The sequence below is a fragment of the Myiozetetes cayanensis genome, unplaced genomic scaffold, assembly GCF_022539395.1.
Source record: "Myiozetetes cayanensis isolate MyiCay16 unplaced genomic scaffold, myiCay2020 scf14, whole genome shotgun sequence".
NCBI classification, from domain to species: Eukaryota; Metazoa; Chordata; class Aves; order Passeriformes; family Tyrannidae; genus Myiozetetes; species Myiozetetes cayanensis.
Window position 1 is genome coordinate 1,942,362 of NW_026087048.1, and position 21,882 is coordinate 1,964,243.

A 21,882-nucleotide genomic window follows, 5' to 3' on the forward strand; every position below is an offset into this window, starting at 1 on the left:
CTACAGAGCCCACATATGGGGTTGGATTCTTTCAGCTCAGGGACCACTGGCAGTGCAAACTGGTAACAAAATATTAAAGAAAAACAAAGCTTCCCGTGTGTTTGCATTTTCCAAGGCAGCCTGGATTTCATAGGAGGACTCCACGCAATTAGAGGGTGTTGTAAGTGGGAATATGATTGGTGTGAATCCCTCTTCAGTTTGTCCTTTTGCTGAAGGAACAATCCCGAAGGAGGCATTTTGTGCCTCGTGTGTGGTGTTTTCTGTGCTGGTGCTGTGAGAATTTGCCTTGGCTGAGGTTTTTATGCTGCTTTTTGCAGGTGTCAAGGATGCTGCCTGCAAAAGAGAGTGATCAGTGGATGTTTCTAATCAGTTGAGCTGAAGATTAAAACACACAATAAAATGTTACTCCTCAAGAAGAAACAAGAGAAGCCAAAGAAAAAGCATAAAGATTTATTATCTAATCTTGTCTTTATTCAAACAGTAAGTAATGTTCACCATAGCACACAACTGCTGCTTTTTAAATAACTTCAAACCTTTCAACAAGATGACCTTCATGTGTTTGTTTATGTGAGATAAAAATGCTGGAATATGCAATTTTCTTAGCTGTAAGATTGTGCTCCTAAATTCCATGTACAGTAAGCAGTAAGTTCTTTCTCCTGGCACTCCAAAAGCTTGCTTTTGACAGGAAACACTTTTCTTGGGGATGGAAGGGAAAGAATCTAAACCATTCCATGCTGAAACTGTCTGCATCTGCCTTCTTTAAAGGAGAAAACACAGATTATAAGAGTTTATTTATTAAAGATCCCAACTGTGGTGGTGCTGCTGCTGAATGTGGGGTGGCTCCAAGTGGGAAGTTCAGGTTGTGGTGTTCAGCAGCATTCAGACCTGGAGTTATTTTAGGAATAAGCCTGTGCTGTGTCACTTCCTCTGCGTGTATTAACTACAAGCATCTCAGATCCTCACTTTAAATGTCAAATTCAAGAGGAATTCTGCAGGCACTGGGGCTGGCTACACCCTTTTCTTCCTGAAGTCAGTGACATTCCACATTGTCTTCAGTGAAAACTGAGTCAGGTTGATGCTTCTCACCTTCAGAAATGTATAATGGGACTCAAATATCTATTTTACAAGGTCTGAAAAGATAATTTACGTTATTTTCTAGGAATTAAATTACTATAGTCAGAGAACTAAATCAGCAAAACCACCTACTGTTTAATTGCAGCTGTAATAGATCCTGTAAAATCAATCAGGATTTCAGGATTAAATGACAAGTCTGCTTAAAAGCAGCAGCAACTCCATTATCTCCACATCATTCACCCACACACTATAAATAAAGCAGGATAATAGGACAAGATGCTTCTCTCACTCCAGTGACAGTCAGGGCTGGCCCCCGCAGCAGATTTGTGAGGCTGTGGGGTGTCTGGAAGGGGAGCTGCTCCTCTGGCAGTAGTGTTTTTTCAGCACTGAGTTCCTGGGTTTGAACTCCATTACTAATCCCTGTGGCTCCCACTGCATTTACATTTGCCTCTCCCTCCTTTCCAGTTCCACTGGTGAATGCACTGGCATCGTTTGCTGTGCTTATAAAAACTGCATCAGCTGAACAGCCCAGTCCAAACTCTTATCTCAAATACAGTTTGCCCTTTATCTTGTTCATATTCAGGATGCTGAAACCAACACCCGGATTTAGCAGGGAGGAGTGCTTGTAGCTTGCTGAGAGCCTGCAGATTGCAACACCTGTGGGAAAACCTGTGCTAAGCAAACCCTAAAACTGGAGTTTAGGATTAACTGTAGAATCAGTTAGAACACCCAGACTCAGTGAGCAGCAGACATGAAAGGAATGTGGTGAGGAATTCAGCTCAGGGGTGTTCACTGATGGTATCTCCCTGGAAAACAGGGGAAGAGAGGGCTACACAACACTTTTGGCTGGTGCCTGTTTTTAGAACTCTCCTGAGGTTTATCATTAGCCAAGGACAAGAGGTGTGTCTCCCCGACCCAAAGTAAATCAGTGCTATGAGTGAAAAGGGGCTTTTTGACAGAGCAGGGCATCACATCTTGGAGAGGTCCTCTTCCTCCTTGTACGTGCCTGGTTTGTAGATGACTCCCCTGTTGTCTTGCCCTTCCTTTTTGCAGCTGAAATAAAACAAATGTAATAAATAACTGCAATGCCAGTGAAGGAAAAGCACCATTAGTTACCCAAGATGGTCCATTATGCATGCATGAGATGGTTTTTCTCTGTGCCAGTGCAAATGTCACCGTAGCTTATTGTTGGAAATATTTCAGGAGATCACATTCTGTGTGCAGAGTCAGTGTAGGATGCAAAGGGATCAGGCTGTAGGAAAGTTTTTGTTATCTTAGATTTTTTTTTTTCCCCAGGATTTGGCTTTGTCAGCAAACAGTGGCTAAAATGATCTTTTGGCAATATATATTCCTTCCCCTGAAATGATGTGAACTTTGGGAGAGGTTGTTCTAAAATTCCCTTCTCCTCATTTCCCTTACTGTTCCAGGAAATATTCTGGGGTTTGTGTTCTCCCTGGTTCTCCCATACAGTTCTCTCTTTCCTGGCCTTGCATCTTTTAAGGGTTTACTTGGGCACTGCCCCAGCAATTATTATTCTGTGGAGAAACAACTGTAAATGTTTGCTTTTCACAAAACCCAACCACTCCTGCCATGGCAGAATGCTGGCCACGGTGGCACAAAGGTTGCAGCATGGAGAGACCTTTCAGCCAAATAAACATATTTTGCTGGCAATAAAACAGAATTGCTTTGGAGTGTGTTATACAAGGGAAATAATGTCTACAGCGATAAAAACAAATCAGAGTTTGTAGGAAGAGATCATCTCTTGTAAAAGATCAAACATCAGCGGGTTTGGACTCACGAGCACTTCTTGGTGTCAGAGGAAACGTTTGGTTTGACTTGTTTTTTGTTTGAGATGTGACAGGCAGACAGCTTTACCTTCTCTTCTTCAGGAGACACAGGGCTACTGCAAGGATGGTGAGGACTGCCAGGATGCAGGCTATCACAGCAGAAACAACAAAACCTGCAAGGGAGGGAGAGCAGCCCAAACTGTTATTATCCTTGACTTGAGAGGAGAAGGTCAGTGCCTGTGGGGTCAGGACATTTGCATTCTGCAGCTGCAGCTTTCCTGCAGCCCCTTTTGTGATTGTGGTGTGGATAACTGCACAGATGAGCACTGGAAGGTCCTGCTCCCACAGCTGGACCCACAGCTCACAGTGCTGGGACGTTGGACACTCACTGCAGTCACAGCACCAACATGCACTGGCAGAGAGCCCAGGAAATCCTGATTTTTTGTGCTATAATGTATAAGAGATCATAAGCAAAATACAAATGTAAACCCAGGCAAGTAAGGCTGTTAAATTCGATGCCTTTTGTTTTTCCAAGGCAGAACAACACCAGTGAGAGTGGACAGCTGAAAAGGGATCTGCTCTGCTCTTGAGAACATTGCTTAAAGGCGCTGAGGAAGGTAAGAATGAGTTCAGGACAGTGGTATGAAGAACTGAGTGTTCCTTTGTTTGCATAGAGATATTAAGCATTACCATTATAATTTTATATTTGTTAGTGACCTTCATATATATATATATTTGGCAAAGAAAGTATTTTTAGTTATTTTGGCCTCCCCAAAGAGCCTGAAGGTGAGCTCTCTTTTCTTAACTGCATTTTCCTAATTGTTTTTTACATTTTATCAAATGACTTTTTCTTTCTAAGCAACATCAGAACTCTTTCAGAGTCAAACTGACAGGTTTCATATATTCCATCTAAATATTTTCTATTTTTAAATCAGCTGCTGAGAAAACAGAAATGTCAAACCTGGCATTTAACCTCATCCTGTTTAACCCATCATTAATTTTAAGTCCAACTGAAGAAGAGCAATTTTACAAAAAGGGAGTTTTGTTATAGTAAAGGTGCATCAAATGGACAAGAAAGTACAGTACCAAATAGATAACTGTAGAAGAAAAGAGCTTGTAGTTTGAAGAGGAAGGTTAGGGGGCATTTCTGTCTGATGAGACAGTCTTCTTACAAAATTTGCTTAGACAGTATTCCAGCATGGTACCATAACCAGAACTAGGCACCAGTTCCCACTGAGCTCGTGGACACTGGAAGGTTTGAACATCAGAACAAATTCCAGCTGCATGAACGTGAAGCTGGTTTCACTGGAGTAGATTGCTGACAGTCAGAACACATTGTAAACATATGTCAGTTGTGCTGCATAATCCTGCAAGAATAGAGACTTTTTGAAATATGTTCTTGTCAAGAGCGAGCATGAATTTAGACATTAATTAGATATTAAAAATGTGGGTGACTGAACACTTCAGCTGTTTGCAATTCTGATGCCAAACACAGGCCAGTGGCCCCATCTTGTGGCCTCTGTGCTCAGATGGAGGTGGCAGCCTGGGCTCTGAAAGGGTGGAAGAGTTGCTCTGACAACCCGCTTGGTCGGGCTCTAAGTGTGCACAACTCACAAAGTTCTGTGTTTGCCTGGCCTGAGCCACGATTCCCTGGGTGGCTCTGCCTTCCCTTTCCTCAGGTGTGCTGTGTCCCTGCAGTGGTTCAGCTGCATCAGGCACTTGCAGCCCCAACCAGCTGGCCTCAATTGTGCTCTGATGGCAACATTTTTTTCCTTCCTTTTTTTTTTGTCTCTTTTTTTCGACCCCCTGTAGGTGAGGGGCTGCACCTGCGAGGGAGCCTTTGGGACTGGTGAGTGGAATGTGAGATTACAGGGGCCGTGAATACCTTGTCTGAAACGGGCTGAGCATTTTTTCTATGGTTCACTGATAGAGTCAACGAGCTTCTGTAATTAAATGTTGTTGGACTGAATGGGTTTTCTATTCAAGCAGCACTGAGCAGTGTCTTTCATAGCCATAAAGACCAGTTCTTGGGTAAGAACAGCAGGATGGGCAATAAGCCACTCCATTTAACCCTGCTAAGTCATGCCAGCTTTAAAGAGACATTGGAAATGCTTTTGTAGCTGGTGTCACCTCTGCACGGGAGCCAAATAATGTGGCTTAGCAGAGGGGGAGCCAAATGTTATTATTGGGTTTGGCACTGGTTCACAGCAACAATTTTGAGAAAGTCACATCTGGGTCAGATTTTCCCCCATGGATGGAAATAATGGAGATTTCTGTGAAGTGTTTGGAGATTCCTGGAGGAAAATATAGTGTCTGATTTTCAGTTCCTGGGATCATGGATTGTAACTCTCTACCTTCTACTTTTAAGTACTGAGTGTGATTTGCAAAGAGAATATAGTCAGGTGCTGAAAAGTCAGCTTAAGGAACAGATGGAAAAGTGCATTTCTCATTTCTGACTGACCAGCCTGACTCAGAAAATCACTGGCTCATGGGTGTGGTTAGGAATCAATAACATACCACTGCCAAGTCCACCAGGCACTGAATTTGGGTAAACTGGGGGGGCAGAAAGTGTAATTGCTTACTCTGGAGCTTCTGTTACTTCAGAGAGTGTTTCTGCAGTGGCACTGCTGTAGAGTTGTTTGCTGTTGTCTGTGCATGGATCTAAACCCTCACCTCAGCAACCTGGCAGCTGTGTTGCAAATCCTGATTCTGCTGGTTAAAAATCATTGTTCATAATCTGACCTGAGCAGAGATTTGAAGGCAATCCACAAAAGCAGGAAAAAAGACTGACATGCCCCAGTTCTTTCCTTCTTTCGCTATTCAGCCATCTTTTAGTTTGCTCAGAATGTTATTTGTTATTTGAATGTTTGAATATTTGTATATTAGAATGTTATTTGTACAACTAGTACCAGTTTGTGTATTAATTGTGGGGCTGTTGAGGGTTGTTGATAATTTGGTAATACCCCAGTGCCTTCCTGTGGAGTACAGCTCAGCTCCTCACCACAGATGCAGACTTTTGTCTGCACCAAACCTATGCATTGCCATTGTGTAACCCTGCATAATGAAGCTTTTAAATCAGTTCTCCCTCAGAAGATGACCTCTTTTTATTTTTTTTTTTTTAATTTGTAACACTGGATCGTACAATCCAGTGTTATTTTTATTTGTCAAGTTTGAAGGCCTCGAGGACCTCTTCTGATTCTGTGTGATTTCCCCAAAACACTGTGCCTGGGAGGCAGAGCTGTGATTCCTTTTGAGTGTGTGGTCTGCATAAACCCAAGCCTGACCCTGCTGAGAACCAGCAAATGTCAGTGGTATGGCTGAGGGAGGAAAGGGAACAAAGGGATCTGCTGGAAAATGGGATGGCTGTGTTTCTGCAGTGGCACAGTGCAACAGCACTGCCACCTCAGTATTTCAGGTGTCCCCAAATGACTGGGCACTGTCTCTGCACAGAAGCATTCACACAGCTTACCTTCCTGGAAGGAGATAAAAACCAGTCTTTCGTGGAATTCCTGGACGTTCCTGAAGTTATCCACCATTTCCAGGGGCTCTGGGTCGTCGCTCTCCGTGCAGTACATGGCTGTTTCCAGGGCCAGGAGCTACAAAGGGAAGCACCCTGCTCAGCTCCCGGGAAGCAGTGCCAGGGACTGATCTTGGGAGTGTGTTTGAAATCAAAGGGAAGAGGATAATTAAGTAATGCTTAGGTCTTAGGTGGCCTGTGAGCCCAAATACAGAATACTGTGTGAACAGGGAGGCATCTCCAAAGGCATACCTGTGTTTTGTTTACATCCTGACAACACTAATCCTGCTTAGTGGTTATCCCTCAGGAAAACTGGATGGCAGGAAACATGGTGGCCTTTTCCAGCATGTTCCCCCTAGCACAGCCTAACTCCTAAACAGTATTAACAGCTACTTTATGAATAAAGAACTCTTTACTCTGCTAAAGACACGATCTGACAGAGTGGACAAAGGTAAGAATGGACTTTCATAATGAGGAGAATGCAGTGATTTGATCAGAGATTTTGATAATAACATTTGCCCCCTGTGTCTGTAATTAGGTGAAGCAGAAGACAGTGATTGTGGGTTTATTATAGTTTGTGTAAGTGGCCACCTAAGAACAAAAGAAATTATTTAGATGAGCACAAAAACTGTCAGTTGGGAGGAACACTAGGGATTCAAGACTGACAAGCAACACATCACATGCTTTTTAGAGACTTCACATCTACCCAACCTGTCATACCTAAGTCAGGATGGAAGTAGCACTAAAATACTTGGTGAGTAGGGTTCAGACATGGAGTCTGGACAAACTAATCTGCAAGCAACTCATGGGAAGTCTTTAAGCAGGGAGTAAGTACACAGTGAAAATAGAAATTAGTCTCACTTGACTGTGATGTTTTCAAGCTGACACTGTACCAATCACTATGCTGTTGTCTGCTGTTTGTTTATTCTGGTCAGCTGCAAACATGCTAACTACAAACAGAGCAGGATATTGCTTTAGGTCACTGCTGTGCTGTTCTTCCCACTTGAAGGGTTTCAGCAACAGCTCTCTTTCACTTTTACAGGAAGGTAAGAGAAACCCAGGAAATGAGAATATTCCTTTGCTGTTCTTTAGCTGACCCCAGCCAGAGAAACGTGTGCTCTGTTGCCACTTGCCTGCTCCTGTGAAATCGTGACAGGGTGTCTGAAAACTGTCCAGAGAACGCTGGGGTAGCAGGGGGGAGTCGTCAGGGACCCTTCATAGCGATAAAACTCCTCCAGCCTGGCAGGGAGCAGTTCTCCAACGTTGAAACCAGGCACTTGGACCTTCTGGTCTGCAAAAGGGCATTCTTGTTAAATCCTGCATTGTTCCTACCCCAGTGGAGTGAATTTGCTTTTCAGTAAGTAGGGTGTTGTGGGTGTTGTATCACTAGGATAGGAGAAATACCTTTTGGCAGAGATAGTTTAATAAGGAACACAGCTTTTTAGGGTCTCTGTGTACAAATCTTAGATATCAAATATGAATCCTGGAAGATAAACTGAAGGCCAGATTAACCAAAAGCCACCGCGTGCCAGAAATAAGGCCCAGCCAGGAACGGGTGGTGCATGGCAGCCCTACACTGCTCCAGAAATGCACTGCATTTGGAGGTCTCACAGCTTGTGGCAGGTTTGTTGAGGTCTCTGGGCTGTTTCTGCAGCCAGTTCAGTCCCCCTCAGGGAGGCATCTGATACCAGCCATGCTCAGTGTGATGCAGCCACTCACCCTTGTACTTCACGTTCCGGAAGTGCCTGAAGATCTTTTCATAGGATGGGTTGAAGGGTCCAATCTGAAATGGTTGAAATATTCAGGTACCAGAGTGGCAGAAGTGCTTTTATAACTCAAACCACTAGCACTGCCCTCAGAACCACAGGGATGCTCCCACTGCTGAGCTGTCAGAGCTGCCTTGTCAGGATGCTGCCCTGACAACAGCAGTGTAAATTTTGGTGTGCCCCTGAAAGGCCCTGTTGGCCTTGCCTGCTTGGAGTGCTGTGCCAAAGGAGAGAAACCATTTCCTCTGAGAACTTTGCAGGCATGAGTTCTCAGCTGAGGCTCCTCAGATCATCATTTCTAGCCAAAGCCACAGTTTTCCACCCACAAGCATTCTTGAATCTGCTGCTCCCCTCAGTCCAGGAAGATAAAGGATGGCACCACTGGGTCCCACTGACAAGGGCTATAACTCAACTATCAGAAAAGACCATCTTTTTCAACTGCTACCAGCAGCTCTTCTGGCTAATAATCAGTGTCTTTTTTCATGAATTCTTCAGAGTTGGTGCTTAGCAACTCCTCTGACAACCAGACATAGTAAACTGGTGTCCTCAGATCAACTGTAATGGCCACCAGCTGGCTGAAAGTTTTTCAAAGATTTAATCTCCATTGTTCCCTAATTTGATTTTTAAACACCATTGCTTGGAAATAATCAGAATCCCAGTGTTATTCCCTAGCAAATATACAATGTTCTGACAGTTTTCACAGCTGCAACTTCCAAATTAACTGAAATTTAACACAAAATTACTGTCAAAATCTTAGAGCTTCTAGGAAGTGAGCTGGGATAACATTAATGAGAGCTTTGTCTGCTAACTAGAACATTTTCACTTTTTTTGATGGAAATGTGAAAACCTGAGGGTTTGGTTTTCTATGCTGCAGGAAATCCTCACATTTAAAAATTACCTTTACAGTTATCTTATTGAGGAGTTTTAATCCTCAAGAAAAGGGAGGCATGTATGTACAGGGTACTAAAAAAAAATCTGTTTATGATAATTATTATCTTTTTATGTGGGGCTTTAGAGAGGAAAATTGGAAAGCTGTCTTTCTGTCCTCTTTTAAAAAGGTCCCTGAACTTACTTGTTTACTGTAAACTGTGATTCAAAGAATCTGGGAAGAGAGCAGCACGAGGACTGTGGTTAAATCCTGATTACATGTGGTGGTCAAAGGCAGGGCTGTGCCTGCCTGTGCCTCTGCTGGGCCAGAACTGCTCCTTGCCACAGCAGTTCTGAGGAACTGAGCTGGGAATTCACTGTTGGACAAACCCTACCAGTCATCAGTCTGTGAATGAATGCACAGATGGATTGAACATAGCTGCAGTTAATTTGCTGAAAAGCACGAGGCAATACTCAGAATTCCTCTTTTCTCAGAATGTGCTCCTGTTTTGGTGTGTGCTGCTGGAATCTGACCTTTTATTGGGAAAGGGGAAAGGCAGAACCTTTATGCAGCCATTCTATGGTTAAATAATCCAGGTAATCTTGTACGTTGATGATTTAATGATGGAAATGATTCAATGTCTTGAAACAACAAAAGCCCAAAGGATGCTCATCCTACCTCGAGGAGAACAGCCAGAACTGCCAGGCCATCCTCTTTGTCCATGGCTGCTGTCACATCTGGGTATTTCTCAGAGTTGTAATGCACAATGTGCAGCTGCAAAGGAGACACTTGGTTACAGTAACCTGGGTCATGCTCACAGTTCTGGGCACAGCTAAACAGGACAATGCAGCCACCTCAGGACAAGACAAAACAGGGGGGCCTTGAGTGATTTCTGGGTGTAAGATCTTCTTAGAGAAAAGCAAAAGCTGTAGCCAAGTCACACAACCCCCCTAATGAAGGGGGAAGAGGATCAATGATTTCAGCTTCAAAGCATCTTGACTGTACTGGTAAATTTTTCTGAAAAAAACCCACCTTAACACTTCAATATTTATAATGCAAAACTCAGTGTTAAAGGTAACTAGAGAAGAAATGTATTCCTAAAGTGCTGTTATGCAGCCAAATTATTCTGACTGACTTCCCTTTTAATAATTTTGAGGTAAATATCTGATTGGTACTTCCTATCAAAATCTATTCCCAAATCCACCATTTAGGATTAGAAAAGGTAACAGAAGAATAGAAGAAGGATAGAAGAAGGTGAGTAAAGGTAAATAGAGCAGCAGTGTCATGTAGCTGAAAGGTACACCTGGTTTACAGAGGTGTCAAATATCTTGAAATGACTCAAGTGACCTCGTTCCAGCTCTGAGTTTGGAGTTGCAACTCCTTGACTCAGTGACAGCACAATCCCTTTTTTTAGTACGTACCCAGCTCTCTGCACCCTCTAAAGCCTCATTCCCAGGACACAGGTCCCACTTGGAAGCGGTGGGAGCTGCAGGGGGGTCTTTGCTCTTTCCCTGAGCTGAGCTCGTCCTACCTCTGCTGCAAAGTGCTTCCCAGCCACCGTGTGCTCCGAGCCTTCCGACTTGTTGCGGTTCCCCCAGTGCAGGTGGAGCTGAGAGGCAGTGTACTCGAAAGGGAGGTTCCTGATGTGCATGGTGGGTGACAGGTACATTTTCACTGCAGGCAGAGCAAACAGAGCAAGTGATACCACAGCCCTCAAGAACAGGGCAAATGAAAATCCTGTGTCTGAGGATATTGCGTAGGGAGCGTGAACAAAGCAGGTTCTTAACTCAGACCCAGCTCAGTCTGTGGGGAGATGAACACTTCAGTGCTCTTTAGTCCCTTTCTAGGTAAATCAGGACAATTTAGAACATATCCTTTTTCTACTTTCTTAAAGAAAGGAATTGAGTGTGAGAATGGAAATCCTGCTTGTCCCTGAAGAACTCAAATTTATCTCAGACTTGTTGAAGGGACAATTATTGACATATTGAAGCAAAACTTAGGCTCATGTGCCTTCTTTCAATCCCCTTATAATAACTGAAAATGTCTTAATGAATTAATATTTATCATAATGTTTTTTATCTCCTGTTACATTGAGCCCCTCTGCTTCTGAATCTTCTTTTAGGAGCACATGTCAAAACCAAATAAACTTCCCCCTCTCCTCACAGTTTCCAAAACCCAGAACTCTGATGCCAAGCAGGCCTTAAGAATTAGCATTTCCTCTCTTGACTGGATGGAGACCTTTGCATGCATTCCCTCCCTCCTGCTCACTAATGCTCTCCAGTGGGGATGACAGGCTGGGTTTGGGGTTTTTTTTGGTGTAGAAATGGCAGCAGTAACTCTCAACTCAGCAGAAACTTCTCACTGTTCACTTGAGATGTTTGGTACTTCATGAAGCAACAGCTTCAGTATAGTCTTTCACTCAGGACCAAGAAGGACTTTTAGGAAAGGAAGGCTCACAGGGCAAAGGTGTTCCAGCCATTCCTAGTTCAAAGCAACCTGATGTCTGATGGAGAAATTGATTCAGAGGAAAACCAGGAATCGTGTCCTAAGAATGGGCTTATGATGTTCAGTGGAGCAGGATGAGAGAAAAAGAGACTTTTGCATGCTGGGCATCTTTTAACCAAACGTGCCAGAGCAGAGCAGGGGCCACTTTATAACATCAGGTTATTTTGAGCTAATACAACAGAGGAGGATACAAAGAAGGAGGGTATTATAACTGTTTATTCCCATGTCTTGAAATGTTTCAGGAAGGAATGAGAAGTGGTGGAGCTAACTGGTATTGTATATTGTGTCAATGTAGTAGATCTTTATGAGACTGCATCTTTTCTGCTTTTACCTCCTGTACTGACACTTTGGTTTAGTGCCACAGTGGGGAGGGTATATCTGTATGCTAATTCTAATTATTCTTCTGTCTTCTTACCTGTCTTATCCTACACTGAGGAGGTTTCTGTCTGGAGTCAAAGGAACACAATAGTGCTCTTAGCTCTTTTTTTTCCATCCCTCCCTGCCCATGTAATTCAGTTGAGCTGCTTTGATAGCCCAGAATGTCAGAGGCCCACTACATTACCCATTACACCCATATTTTTATCAGTCTGTCTCTTTTCAACAGAATCCCTAAGTCTTGGTACATCCCTGGGCTTCCCTAGCCTGTGCTGTAGATGTGGGCATGCTGATGTGAAGGCTTTATCATCACAGCCTGATTTCATCTGATAACCAAAGCAGTTCACCCAGGAAGCAAAAAAACCCAGGAGTTCCTGCAACTGCCGACTTGTGCTGTCACTGAGCTCCCTCACCTGAGTGACCATTGTTGGTCAGTGTGAAATGCTCCGTGGAGGACACGTTGTAGCCGATGAATTCCAAAGGCAGGAGGTTGGAATCATACTGGAGAATATCCTTGTGGAAGTCAATTGGAGATTGGAACACTCCTCCACAAAATGGGTATTTCTTTGGCCAGGCTTTCTCTCCCTCAGGACCTGTGTAGATCAACAGAGACACATTTGTCAAGCCTTCACACCAAATTTGGAAAGGAAGCCCTTTTCTGAATTTTTAGGCAGGTTTTGTTAATTTTATCTTTCCATTGGATAGAAAACTGGATATTGGAAAATTGCACCATTGGATAGAAAAGGGCCAAATGCCAAAAAAATCTCAGATAGAAACACTTCACTGCCTTCGCTGCCCCTCGATTTTCTGACAGTCTCAACTGCTGCTGATGTTGGGAACTGCAGGGCTGGCAGCTCCCTGGGCTAGACCTGCAAGAAGTGACCTCATGGTGACAGAGTTCAGTGCCCAAAAAGCCAGCCCCTCACAGCCTTTCCCTCACTGTACAGACTGCCTGGCTCTCTCCAGCAAGATTGCACAACCCACACTGAAAAGCTAACTTGCAAAAAATGGAAGGTGTTATGATAATTTGACCTGCAAGAACTTGCTCAGACTCTGATGAAACTGTTCTTCATCGTGGTCTTTCGCCCCGAGGTAGGATCTACAAAGAATAGATAATATCAAGAGAATTTTAATTGTGCCTTTGATTTAATTACACATTAACAGCCAGCAGCTGTTCACGAGCTGTAAGCTGAGACTATTTGGATTTAAATACCAAAAGAAACACTTGCAACTTGTGTTCCTCCTGTCTCTGAACGCTCCTCATGATTCTTTCCAAGGCAGGAAGGTCTTTTGGGATCACCAGCCTGGTCTGGATAGCACAGGGCCCTGGACCTCCCTGCAGCAGTTTCTGCTTCAAGGAGGCCACGTCTTTCAGAAGGGAATAAACATCTACTCTTCCTTTAAGCTTTTCAGGTAAAAGATACTTCATTAGTGCCCAGCTCGATTTTCACTGTGAGCCTCTTGTCATACTTTTGTTCCTCACTGAAGTTCTTCCAACACAGAGGATGTCGTTTCTCACTTCTCTTGAACTAAAAGTCCCTTGAGCCTTTGGTTACAAGGCTTCTTTTCCAGACCTGTAATATTCCCTGTGGCTTCTTTGAAGATCGGGTCATCAGTGGCAAAGCGAGTTCAGATCCTTTCTGAAGGAAATGAACAATCAGGAGGATATTTTTAGAGGCCCACTTTATTTACATGCAAGGCAGGTGCCAAGCATATGGATAGTGGAGGTGAGTCTGACTTAAACAGTGTGTGTGACAGAGGCAAGTGCAATTCTGGTGCTTAAAGACAGACTTATTTCACTGCCAAAGCTGTTTGAAATTATTCAAGACATAGGTTAGCACATGACATTGTTTGCAGTGTGGACAGTGAGCCTCAATCAGTGATTTTCAGTAGGAATAGGCCTTGATGTTGCTGCAGCTTAAATCTTTGACTCCACTTTGCTGATAATCACATTAATTTCTCTCCTCTTAGATCCTGAAGTTACTGAAATTCCTTGAAAAAGCTACTAAATGTTATGCTGACATTATAGAAGACTCCATACTATCCTCTACCTATGTTTTGGCAAATAACAAATACATCCACAGGAGCATAAGTTCCATATATACTCAAGAATATTTCCCAGGAAAAGATACATCAGGATATGCCAGGAAATGACAGTTTCTTAGGCTGAAACTTGATATGCCAGACAATGGCACTGAAATTTAACATTTTTCACGGAGCCAAGAGTGCAGTAGTGTCAGAAAGACTGGTGAGAAGCCCTTATTGTAAGAAAAGACTCAGTAATTTAAAAAAGGTTTTTTAGAGTAGTGAGTTTGCAAGAAGACTTTGATATATTGCACATCACGAGTTTGGAGACTTGATAATTAAATAGGTAATTGTTGTATAAAACACTAGTCTAGTCCCAGCCAGTGAAAACCATGTCATGAACTACAAACCATTTTTTCAGTACTATGTTTGGATAAATTGAATGCCCTAAAGAGTTGGCAGCAGAATATGGGAACTTCCACACCTCCATCACCAGCTCAGAAGGAAAACTTTAGTGTTTTCTATAAAATGCTGTAGTTATCACAGCCTTTATGTGCCTTGATCTTTACTAACACTTATCCTTTCCTTGACATAACTCTGCAGCTCACTCACAGGCCTTTAAGCTACAGCAGTTTTTGCTTCAATTAAGAAAAACCAAACCAAACCAAACCAAACAAACCCCATTTTTTGGTACAAACCCGGTTTTTATAGGAATTCTGCCTTTTGTCATGTAGTCTTTCTAATTTCAGTGCCTGGTCTCAAAGAGCTGAGCTCGCTGCAGCTCGGGTTTGCATGTGTGAAATTGAGATTTCCATGGCAGATAAACCACACAGCTGGAAGGCATTTCTCAGCTAGGTCTGTTGAAAATGAATGATTGATTGTGAACCAGATTTTCCTTTTTCTGTGCCAGCACATTCAGATAAATTCAGTGGAAATCACATCGTGTTTACAAAGGCTTTGTCTGATCACTGCTGAATAAAGAACAGCATGTGGATGTATTAACATTGGCCTGGGCTACAAGTCCCCAAAGGTATTAACATAAGAAGTATTGCAAAATTATCTTCATAGTTAATTTCCTTCTTTTGTGAAACATTTGTGAAGGGCCCAGGCACTTCAGAAGGTGTTTGCTGCTCTGAGGATCCCATCAGCACTGTCAGCAGAGCAATAACTGTGCCATGGGCCTGTTCTGCCCACTCAACACTGTTATTCTGCTGTTGGAGTGAGCAAATGAAGGCAGGGAGCTGTTGGTGTGAGTGGAAGTAGGACCCTCGTGCTCCCAGAGCTGCCAAGAACATTCCCTGGTGTAGGGAGTGCAAACTCAGGCTGCTCAAATCCAGCTTGTGGGTTGCCTTCTTTTATATGATTTTCCAGGACCGTGTTCCCCTACCACACTGTAAACAGCCCTGAGCCTGACTGTGCCCTCGTGGCTGTTTTACACAAGCTGTCTGTAAACAAAGCAGGAATAATTCCCTGGATAGTCAGGCTGCCCAGTGAGCTGAGCAAACCACGCTCAGCCCAAGGCTGCCTGTGCCCATCGTGTCATCTCCTGTGACAGCTTTTGGCTTTGCAGGCAGCCCCACAGCCCCCCGGTGGGGTCTGCTCCCAGGGTGTGCACACTGGCTCAGGAGAAAAGAGGCCTGTGAATCACCAGTGTTAGCAGCAGAGTTCTGCTCTGGTGACCAATTAATACCCGTGTTGCTCAAGCTCCTCGCAGTCTGTCCAAGTTCTCCTGATCTGAACACCCGGCGCTGGTGACTGCGCTGGGTGAGTAACCCAGGAACGTCTGTGGTGCTTTTGCAGCCAGGCCCAGCCCTCTGCCTGCCCTCAGCCAGCTGGCAGCTCCAAAGCTGGAGCAGCAGTGAAGGCTGAGAGTGCAGCTCTGCCCTCAGAGCTCAGCACAGCTCAGTCCCACCGTTCCCTGCACACAGAGCCAGGGTGGGGGTGTCCAGAGGGAAGCTTGTGAGAGAGAGAGGAATTATTGCCAAGGGCTGTAGCTGTCCCTGCTACTGCGTTCAAGTGCTGTGTGAGAAATCTGAGGCATCCTTTAGTGTGTTCACCAGAGCTGGCATTTCCTAAAGGGAGCTGGAGGGGTCTTAGCACAGGTTCTCAGCACCCCACTGAATTGAAGCAGAGTATTTGGCAAGAGGAGAATGAAAGAGCTTGCAAGTACAATGATGTCTGTTAACAACAGTTCTTGTGTCTACATTGCAGCATGAGGTTGTCTCCTCACATGCTAAGGCACATTTATAATTCTGTTGGCACTATTACTTTGAACATATTCTCCTACTCAACAAATCTGCTCCTACTCCACCCTTAATCTTATACCTAGTCCCTCATCTTGACATCAGTCTGCACTGTGATTGTGATAGTGCTGGAAATTATGATTTCCTTTCCCTTCCTATTGACTTGATTGGAGTGAGGCACTGCAAAGTGCTTCAGGGATGAAGATAAATAGTGGGAGGTTTAGGCTGCCATAAGGAACCAAGATCAGTAGAAGAGTCTGGAGAGGCTCTTCTCTGGCTTAGTGCAGTCTAGTATCTGGTTTTCTCTGTGCAGATCAGTGTTCCACCTCTGCTTTTCTGTACTACTCTGTACAAGTTCAGTGGTACTTTAATTTTTCGAAGTTGCTTTTGTATATTTATATATACATATATATGTTTTGGTGGATATATTTTGAAATCAGTAGTTGAAGGAAAAAGATAATCTGTTTTGTGAACCTTCCCTCTATCCTCTAGCACGTTAGAATATGGAAATCAGATTGCAGTATGGAAGAGCTTAACAGGAATTGATGAAGGTGGGCACAGAGAACAACACACTTTGAAATCAACACCAGCCCTCAAATTCCCAGAAAGGGAGAAGTAACCAATTGAAACAACCACTACCCTGGGATGGAGGGCAAAACTTCTACTTTGATGGCAAAAGAAGCAGAAGTAGCCTTGTTTTCCTCACAGCCCAGCAGGGTTAGGTTTGCCTGATGGCTGCTGTCGAGGTGGAAACCCCAGGCTTTTGTCAATCAAACCTGTCAGACTTTTTCCTGCTGGGAGTGTGAAGTGCCTGTGTGTGCAGGGGCAGTCAGACAGTGCCCATGGACCTGCAGCTGCCAGTTTTCCCTCTGCTTACGTGAAGCCAGTCAGGTAAAGTGGAGCTCAGCCAAAGGGAGGGGTTCTGAGAGGCAACTTCAGGCTCAGAGGTTCTTTGTGTTGTCTTGGAGCAGCACCAGCAGCTTAAGAACAAGCATTTTTTGGTGAGGTTCCCAGTACTGCTACTTCTCTGTGGGCATGTGGCATATAAAATGCTACTCTGGGTGAGGAAATACCTGGCTAGAGGATTTGACCAGTTAAAAGAAAACATCTGGGTAATTCTTCTTTCTGAGCAGCCACCAGGTCCTTCTGGGTCAGTAGCTGACAAAAAGGACTAGTTACAAATTAGTTCAATTAGGTACAAATTAACACTGCTTTGCTGAGTATGAATTAGTCTGTTTTGTCACTGCTGGGATTTTTGGGGTCTGCAGTAACGTGATACAGGTGATTTGCTGAACTCTGACTCAAAAATGAAGACCCCCGTGGGCAGGGGGAGGAATGGTCCCTGCAGAGCCGGGTTCAGATGTGCTGCTGGCCTGTGACTGTGAGGAACCAGGGCTTTGGGGAACCTCTGCAATTGTGGGGCCACCCTCAGTGTGCTGAAGTGCCTGCCATTCCACAAGGCAGTTTAGAACTCAGTAAGTGGCTCTCATCACCCAGATGGGGAACCTGATGGCTGAAGAACAGATATCGAGACAATTGAGCAGCTCCAAACCTGGGTAAAGGTGGTGAACCCAGTAAGTGGTCACCAGAACACATTTGGCAACTTATCCTTAAAATACAGAAGAAAGCCATAACTTAGCATGTAGGAGTTACACAAATTAGTACTTACCAATATAAGACCACTTTGACCCTGTTTAAAGACAAAGAAAATGTTACTGTGAATATTTGACATTGATCTTACTCTGTAAAGAAACAAATTGCTGCTCAAACCCCTGTGCTGAACTGTGCAATACTTTTATCTGTTTTCCCAGCCCCAGCTCTTGAGCAAACCAGAGACACTTCCAAAGATTATGAACTTTCTCACCCAAATTATAATCATAATTATCCCTGTAATCCTGCCCATAAACTGTTGACAGTCTATTTTTTTTTCTCTGGTGGAATATCCCCAGACTTTGTGTGTAGGTGCATCCCTGATTTTTTTCTGGTTAGGAAGCAAAGGAATTTCAGTGGGGTGTAGCTATAACAAACCCCTTCATGCCTGGTTGAGGAGTTTGAAAACCATCAGTGGATTGCCAGTTGCTACAGTGGGAAATGATGGCCAGTCTTTTCTGTACAGCTCTGGGATTTGCCAACTGAATCAGAAATTACTAGACTGTGAAAAAAGGGAATATGATACATGAACCCTTAGAGCTCAGAGAATCCTGGGAGGGGGAGTGAGTGTTAAAAGGATCAATACCTACCTACTGCTCAAGGAACTGAACTTGGGACAGTGTCTCTGCATGTCTTTGGAAATGTCTTGGCTTATTAAAAGCTCTTTTAAATGATTTTATTCCTAGTCCTGAGACCTACAACCATACAGCTTGCTGCATAGTTAGAGGTGCTTGTCCTGACAGACCTGAACTGTTCTGGTTGTGGGGCTCATGCAGATCTTCGTTCTTTGCAAATTTAATTTTGCTTCTGCTTAGAAAGCAGTCCTGAATTACAGGTCTGCCTGTGAGTGTGTGCAGGCAGGCAGGCAGATAATTATCCTTACAGGCACCATAGCTGGCTCTTGGCTGCATTTCCTGTGCTCTGAAATGCTGTCACAGGTACAGCTCTTCTCCTAGGGGATGGTGTGTGAAATGTTTGGGATTAATTGGTAGGGAAGTGCAAAACAGCTGCACTTGGCTCTTTTGTGTTGGTATTTTGTGTCACCCTGGAACACTGAACTCTGCTTCCAGTCTGTTAGGACCAGAGTGCCTGGTTCATTTCCACTGGAATTTTTGAAGCTGTGTAATCATCCTGGCTGAAGACCTCAGGTTCTCCTTGTAGAAGAATTCATGCACTGTCTTTGATTTCAGGAGGGGAAACCTCATTTTCCTCTCCCCTTTCACTCTGCAGGGATTATCTCTGAGTGAGGTTCTTTGGGGGTTCCTTATGTCTTCTGCTCAGAACATGCTGCAGGTAAAACTTGCATAAAGATAGCAATGGACTGGCAGCAGGTTTTAGAAATATCCTCATCTGAGCAGGGTTTGAAGAAATATTGGCTTAACTACAATAGCTGCTCTGTTCTTGCTCTTACTGACCACTGAAATGTGTGTGGAGTGTCAAAACTGTGATTTTCACAATCTAGAATAACCTTAAACCAACCAATTTCAAATATTTTCAATACTATGGCCAGTTAAACCACTTGACACAAAAATAAATGCAAGCTTCAAGTCTTTTGCCAAGTGAAATATTCCTTAGCCCACGAGCATTTTGATGATCTGCAATTCACTACCACTTCACTGGTGAGCACAACCATAGCAACTGGTGCAGGTTGGGCTGAGGCACATCTGTACCCCCTTCAGCCAGCTCAGGTCAGGACATGAAGAGGTGACCAGATGGCAGAATCTTCTTCTTCTTGATCTGGGCTGGATGGTCACACAGAGCTGCCAACTTCAGACTGTGAGCAAGGTTATTGCCCTTCCTCTGATGAAATCAGAGGCTGCTGATGAAATGAGGATGAGGCAGACTGTCACCCTGCCTCCCAAAACTGGAGGCTTCTCATCCAGAAGGGAACAGTGAACAGCTGTGTATCTGGGAGCACTCTCCTGTCCCTTTGCTCATGTGGGTGGGTGTGGATGAGAAGCACAGTTAATGCCCAGGCATGGCAGAGGGGATTCCTGGAGCCAGAGGATCTGCCTTTGACTGATCAACAGACAGGGAAAAAATACCTTTCCAATGTCACTTGGGCACTGGGAAAGTGGGAATGGTTGCAGTTGTGATAATCTACCTGGGAAGATGTCAGAGATAGGCAGATACTGTAGCTCCTGCCATTCCTTGGTCCAAATTCTAAGACAGGAGCTCTCCAGCATTCCCTTCAGGATGTCTTTTCAACACATCCTTTCAACTCCAAATCTTCTGTGTGGTCACAGAAAACACCCAGAAAGCAAAAAGTTTATTCTGTTATGCTGGAAAGCACCTCTGCCCTTTGGGTGGGAGATTCTGCTGGAGAATATTGGCATTTTTCAGAGGATATATGAACAACAAAAGGTGACCTTTAAAGTTTGAATTCCACACGTTATTCTGCTCCTATGAAAAATGGTTAAATGCTTGTCTTGGCTGAGCTCTGCATGGAGCCAACAGCTCTGGATCATGTTTGAACCTTCAGGATTTTGGTCCCATGAATTTATGTCCTCTCACACAACCCTTTAGAATGATTCCCCCTGGTATCCTATAACAACACTAGGTGGATGATAATTAGCTTGAAAGGGTGAAAATTTATTATAATCAGCTTGAATATATGAACATCCACTCCTAAAAAGAACTAATCCTATTTAAATATAATGAGGTCTAGTGTAGGGGTACTTCACAGGGATTCCTTTTTTCCCCCTCCAGTTTAAAAATAAACAGGGCAGAGGGAAAGGTGTGATGCTTCCACTAACTCTGAGTCTCTGCTTCCTTCTATGAGAAATAAAAAGGTGACAAAGCAAGGCACACTGAGCATGAAAGAACTCTGTAATGCAAACTAAACCAGAGGACAAATTTCCCTTTCCTGTGTGTGCCAGAACACCTATTCTGAGAAACTGAAATTAGGATACTAACTCCAAACAACCACAGCCTGCAACAATACACAATCAACTTTGAGCAGGGTATTAAAGCAGTACTAATTAATTAAGATATGCCACAATTAAGTTTTCTGCACACACATCTGCCCTAAGTTACAGTAAAATAGAAAGCTGAAAGACTTTACCATTCACCGGCGCTTGCACTGAGAGTTGTGTCTTTAGGAGGAAAATCAGCACAGTAGCCACTGTGACTACACTGAAGCTCTTGGCTGACATCTCAAGGAAAGACTTATAATATTCCAGCAGTTCCCAGGTTGCTCTGCACTCTGAAGAAATCCCCCTGCAGACATGTGGCAAGGAGCAGGATGCACACGTACGGAGCTCCTGCTAATGAGTTGTTGCCCTCCTCTCCCCTTTTCTCTCTCCTTGCTTTTAGGACTGCTTTTTATAAAGCTCCTGAGACTCAACCCCAAACAAATGATGTAATCAGACCTGCCTCTAGGTCCCAACACCCTCAGAAAAGTGATCATATCCTTCATTGCCTCAGTTCTAGTGAGGGGCTCTCAGGGCAGGCTCCAACACTCAGAGAGGGAATTTGAACGTGGGACCTGAGAAACGATTTAGCAGAGACACAAATGCTTTAAAAAGCTGCCCTCTGATGGGCCACAGCACAGCAGAGCCTTTCCAGCCTGCTGCAGTGTCTCCCTCAGCTGCCAGGCTGGGATCAGTCTTTATGCTGCATAAAGGCCCACTGTGAGCACTGGAGGGAGAGGAGTTGAAGGGAGGCTCTGTGTGGGACCGGTAATAACTCAAAGGGACCACGGACACTTCCCACGAGAACTGTCCAAAAAACTGTATGTATTAAAACCCCTGAAAGTAGAACTCAGCATTTTTCTTTATGAAAAGGTGGGTTCTCTTTTCTCTTTTTCTTTTCTGTTTGCTATCTGTGGATGTAGAAGTCTTTAGCAGTCCATAGAAAAACAAAGTTTGCTATTGGAATAGACAATAGTTACTCTGTGTTAAAAATAATGTTATTCCAAAGTGGCTGTTCTGAGATGTCTTTAAATCATCTCTATCCTATAAAAGAAAGGGATAATAAAAATGAAGTCCAGTAACTTGCAGCTAAAGTAAAATTTCCTGATGATATTAAAAAAAAGGTGAATTTCCATGTTTGCTCCTGTTTAAACTCATTT

At 43.8% G+C, this 21,882-nt stretch overlaps 1 protein-coding gene across 1 annotated transcript; it reads right to left on the reverse strand.

Annotated features, from left to right (window-relative positions):
- Positions 1 to 1,748: 1,748 nt before the first annotated feature.
- CA12 (carbonic anhydrase 12) lies at positions 1,749 to 20,980 on the reverse strand. The gene is made up of 10 exons (XM_050309171.1): positions 20,875 to 20,980; positions 17,830 to 17,850; positions 12,306 to 12,485; positions 10,544 to 10,686; positions 9,691 to 9,786; positions 8,098 to 8,161; positions 7,512 to 7,669; positions 6,331 to 6,457; positions 2,950 to 3,034; positions 1,749 to 2,127 (listed from the first exon to the last, which is right to left on the reverse strand). The coding sequence occupies exons 1-10, from the start codon at positions 20,963 to 20,965 to the stop codon at positions 2,043 to 2,045; spliced, it is 1,050 nt and encodes a 349-aa protein (XP_050165128.1). The 5' UTR covers positions 20,966 to 20,980; the 3' UTR covers positions 1,749 to 2,042.
- Between the last annotated feature and the right edge of the window lie 902 nt (positions 20,981 to 21,882).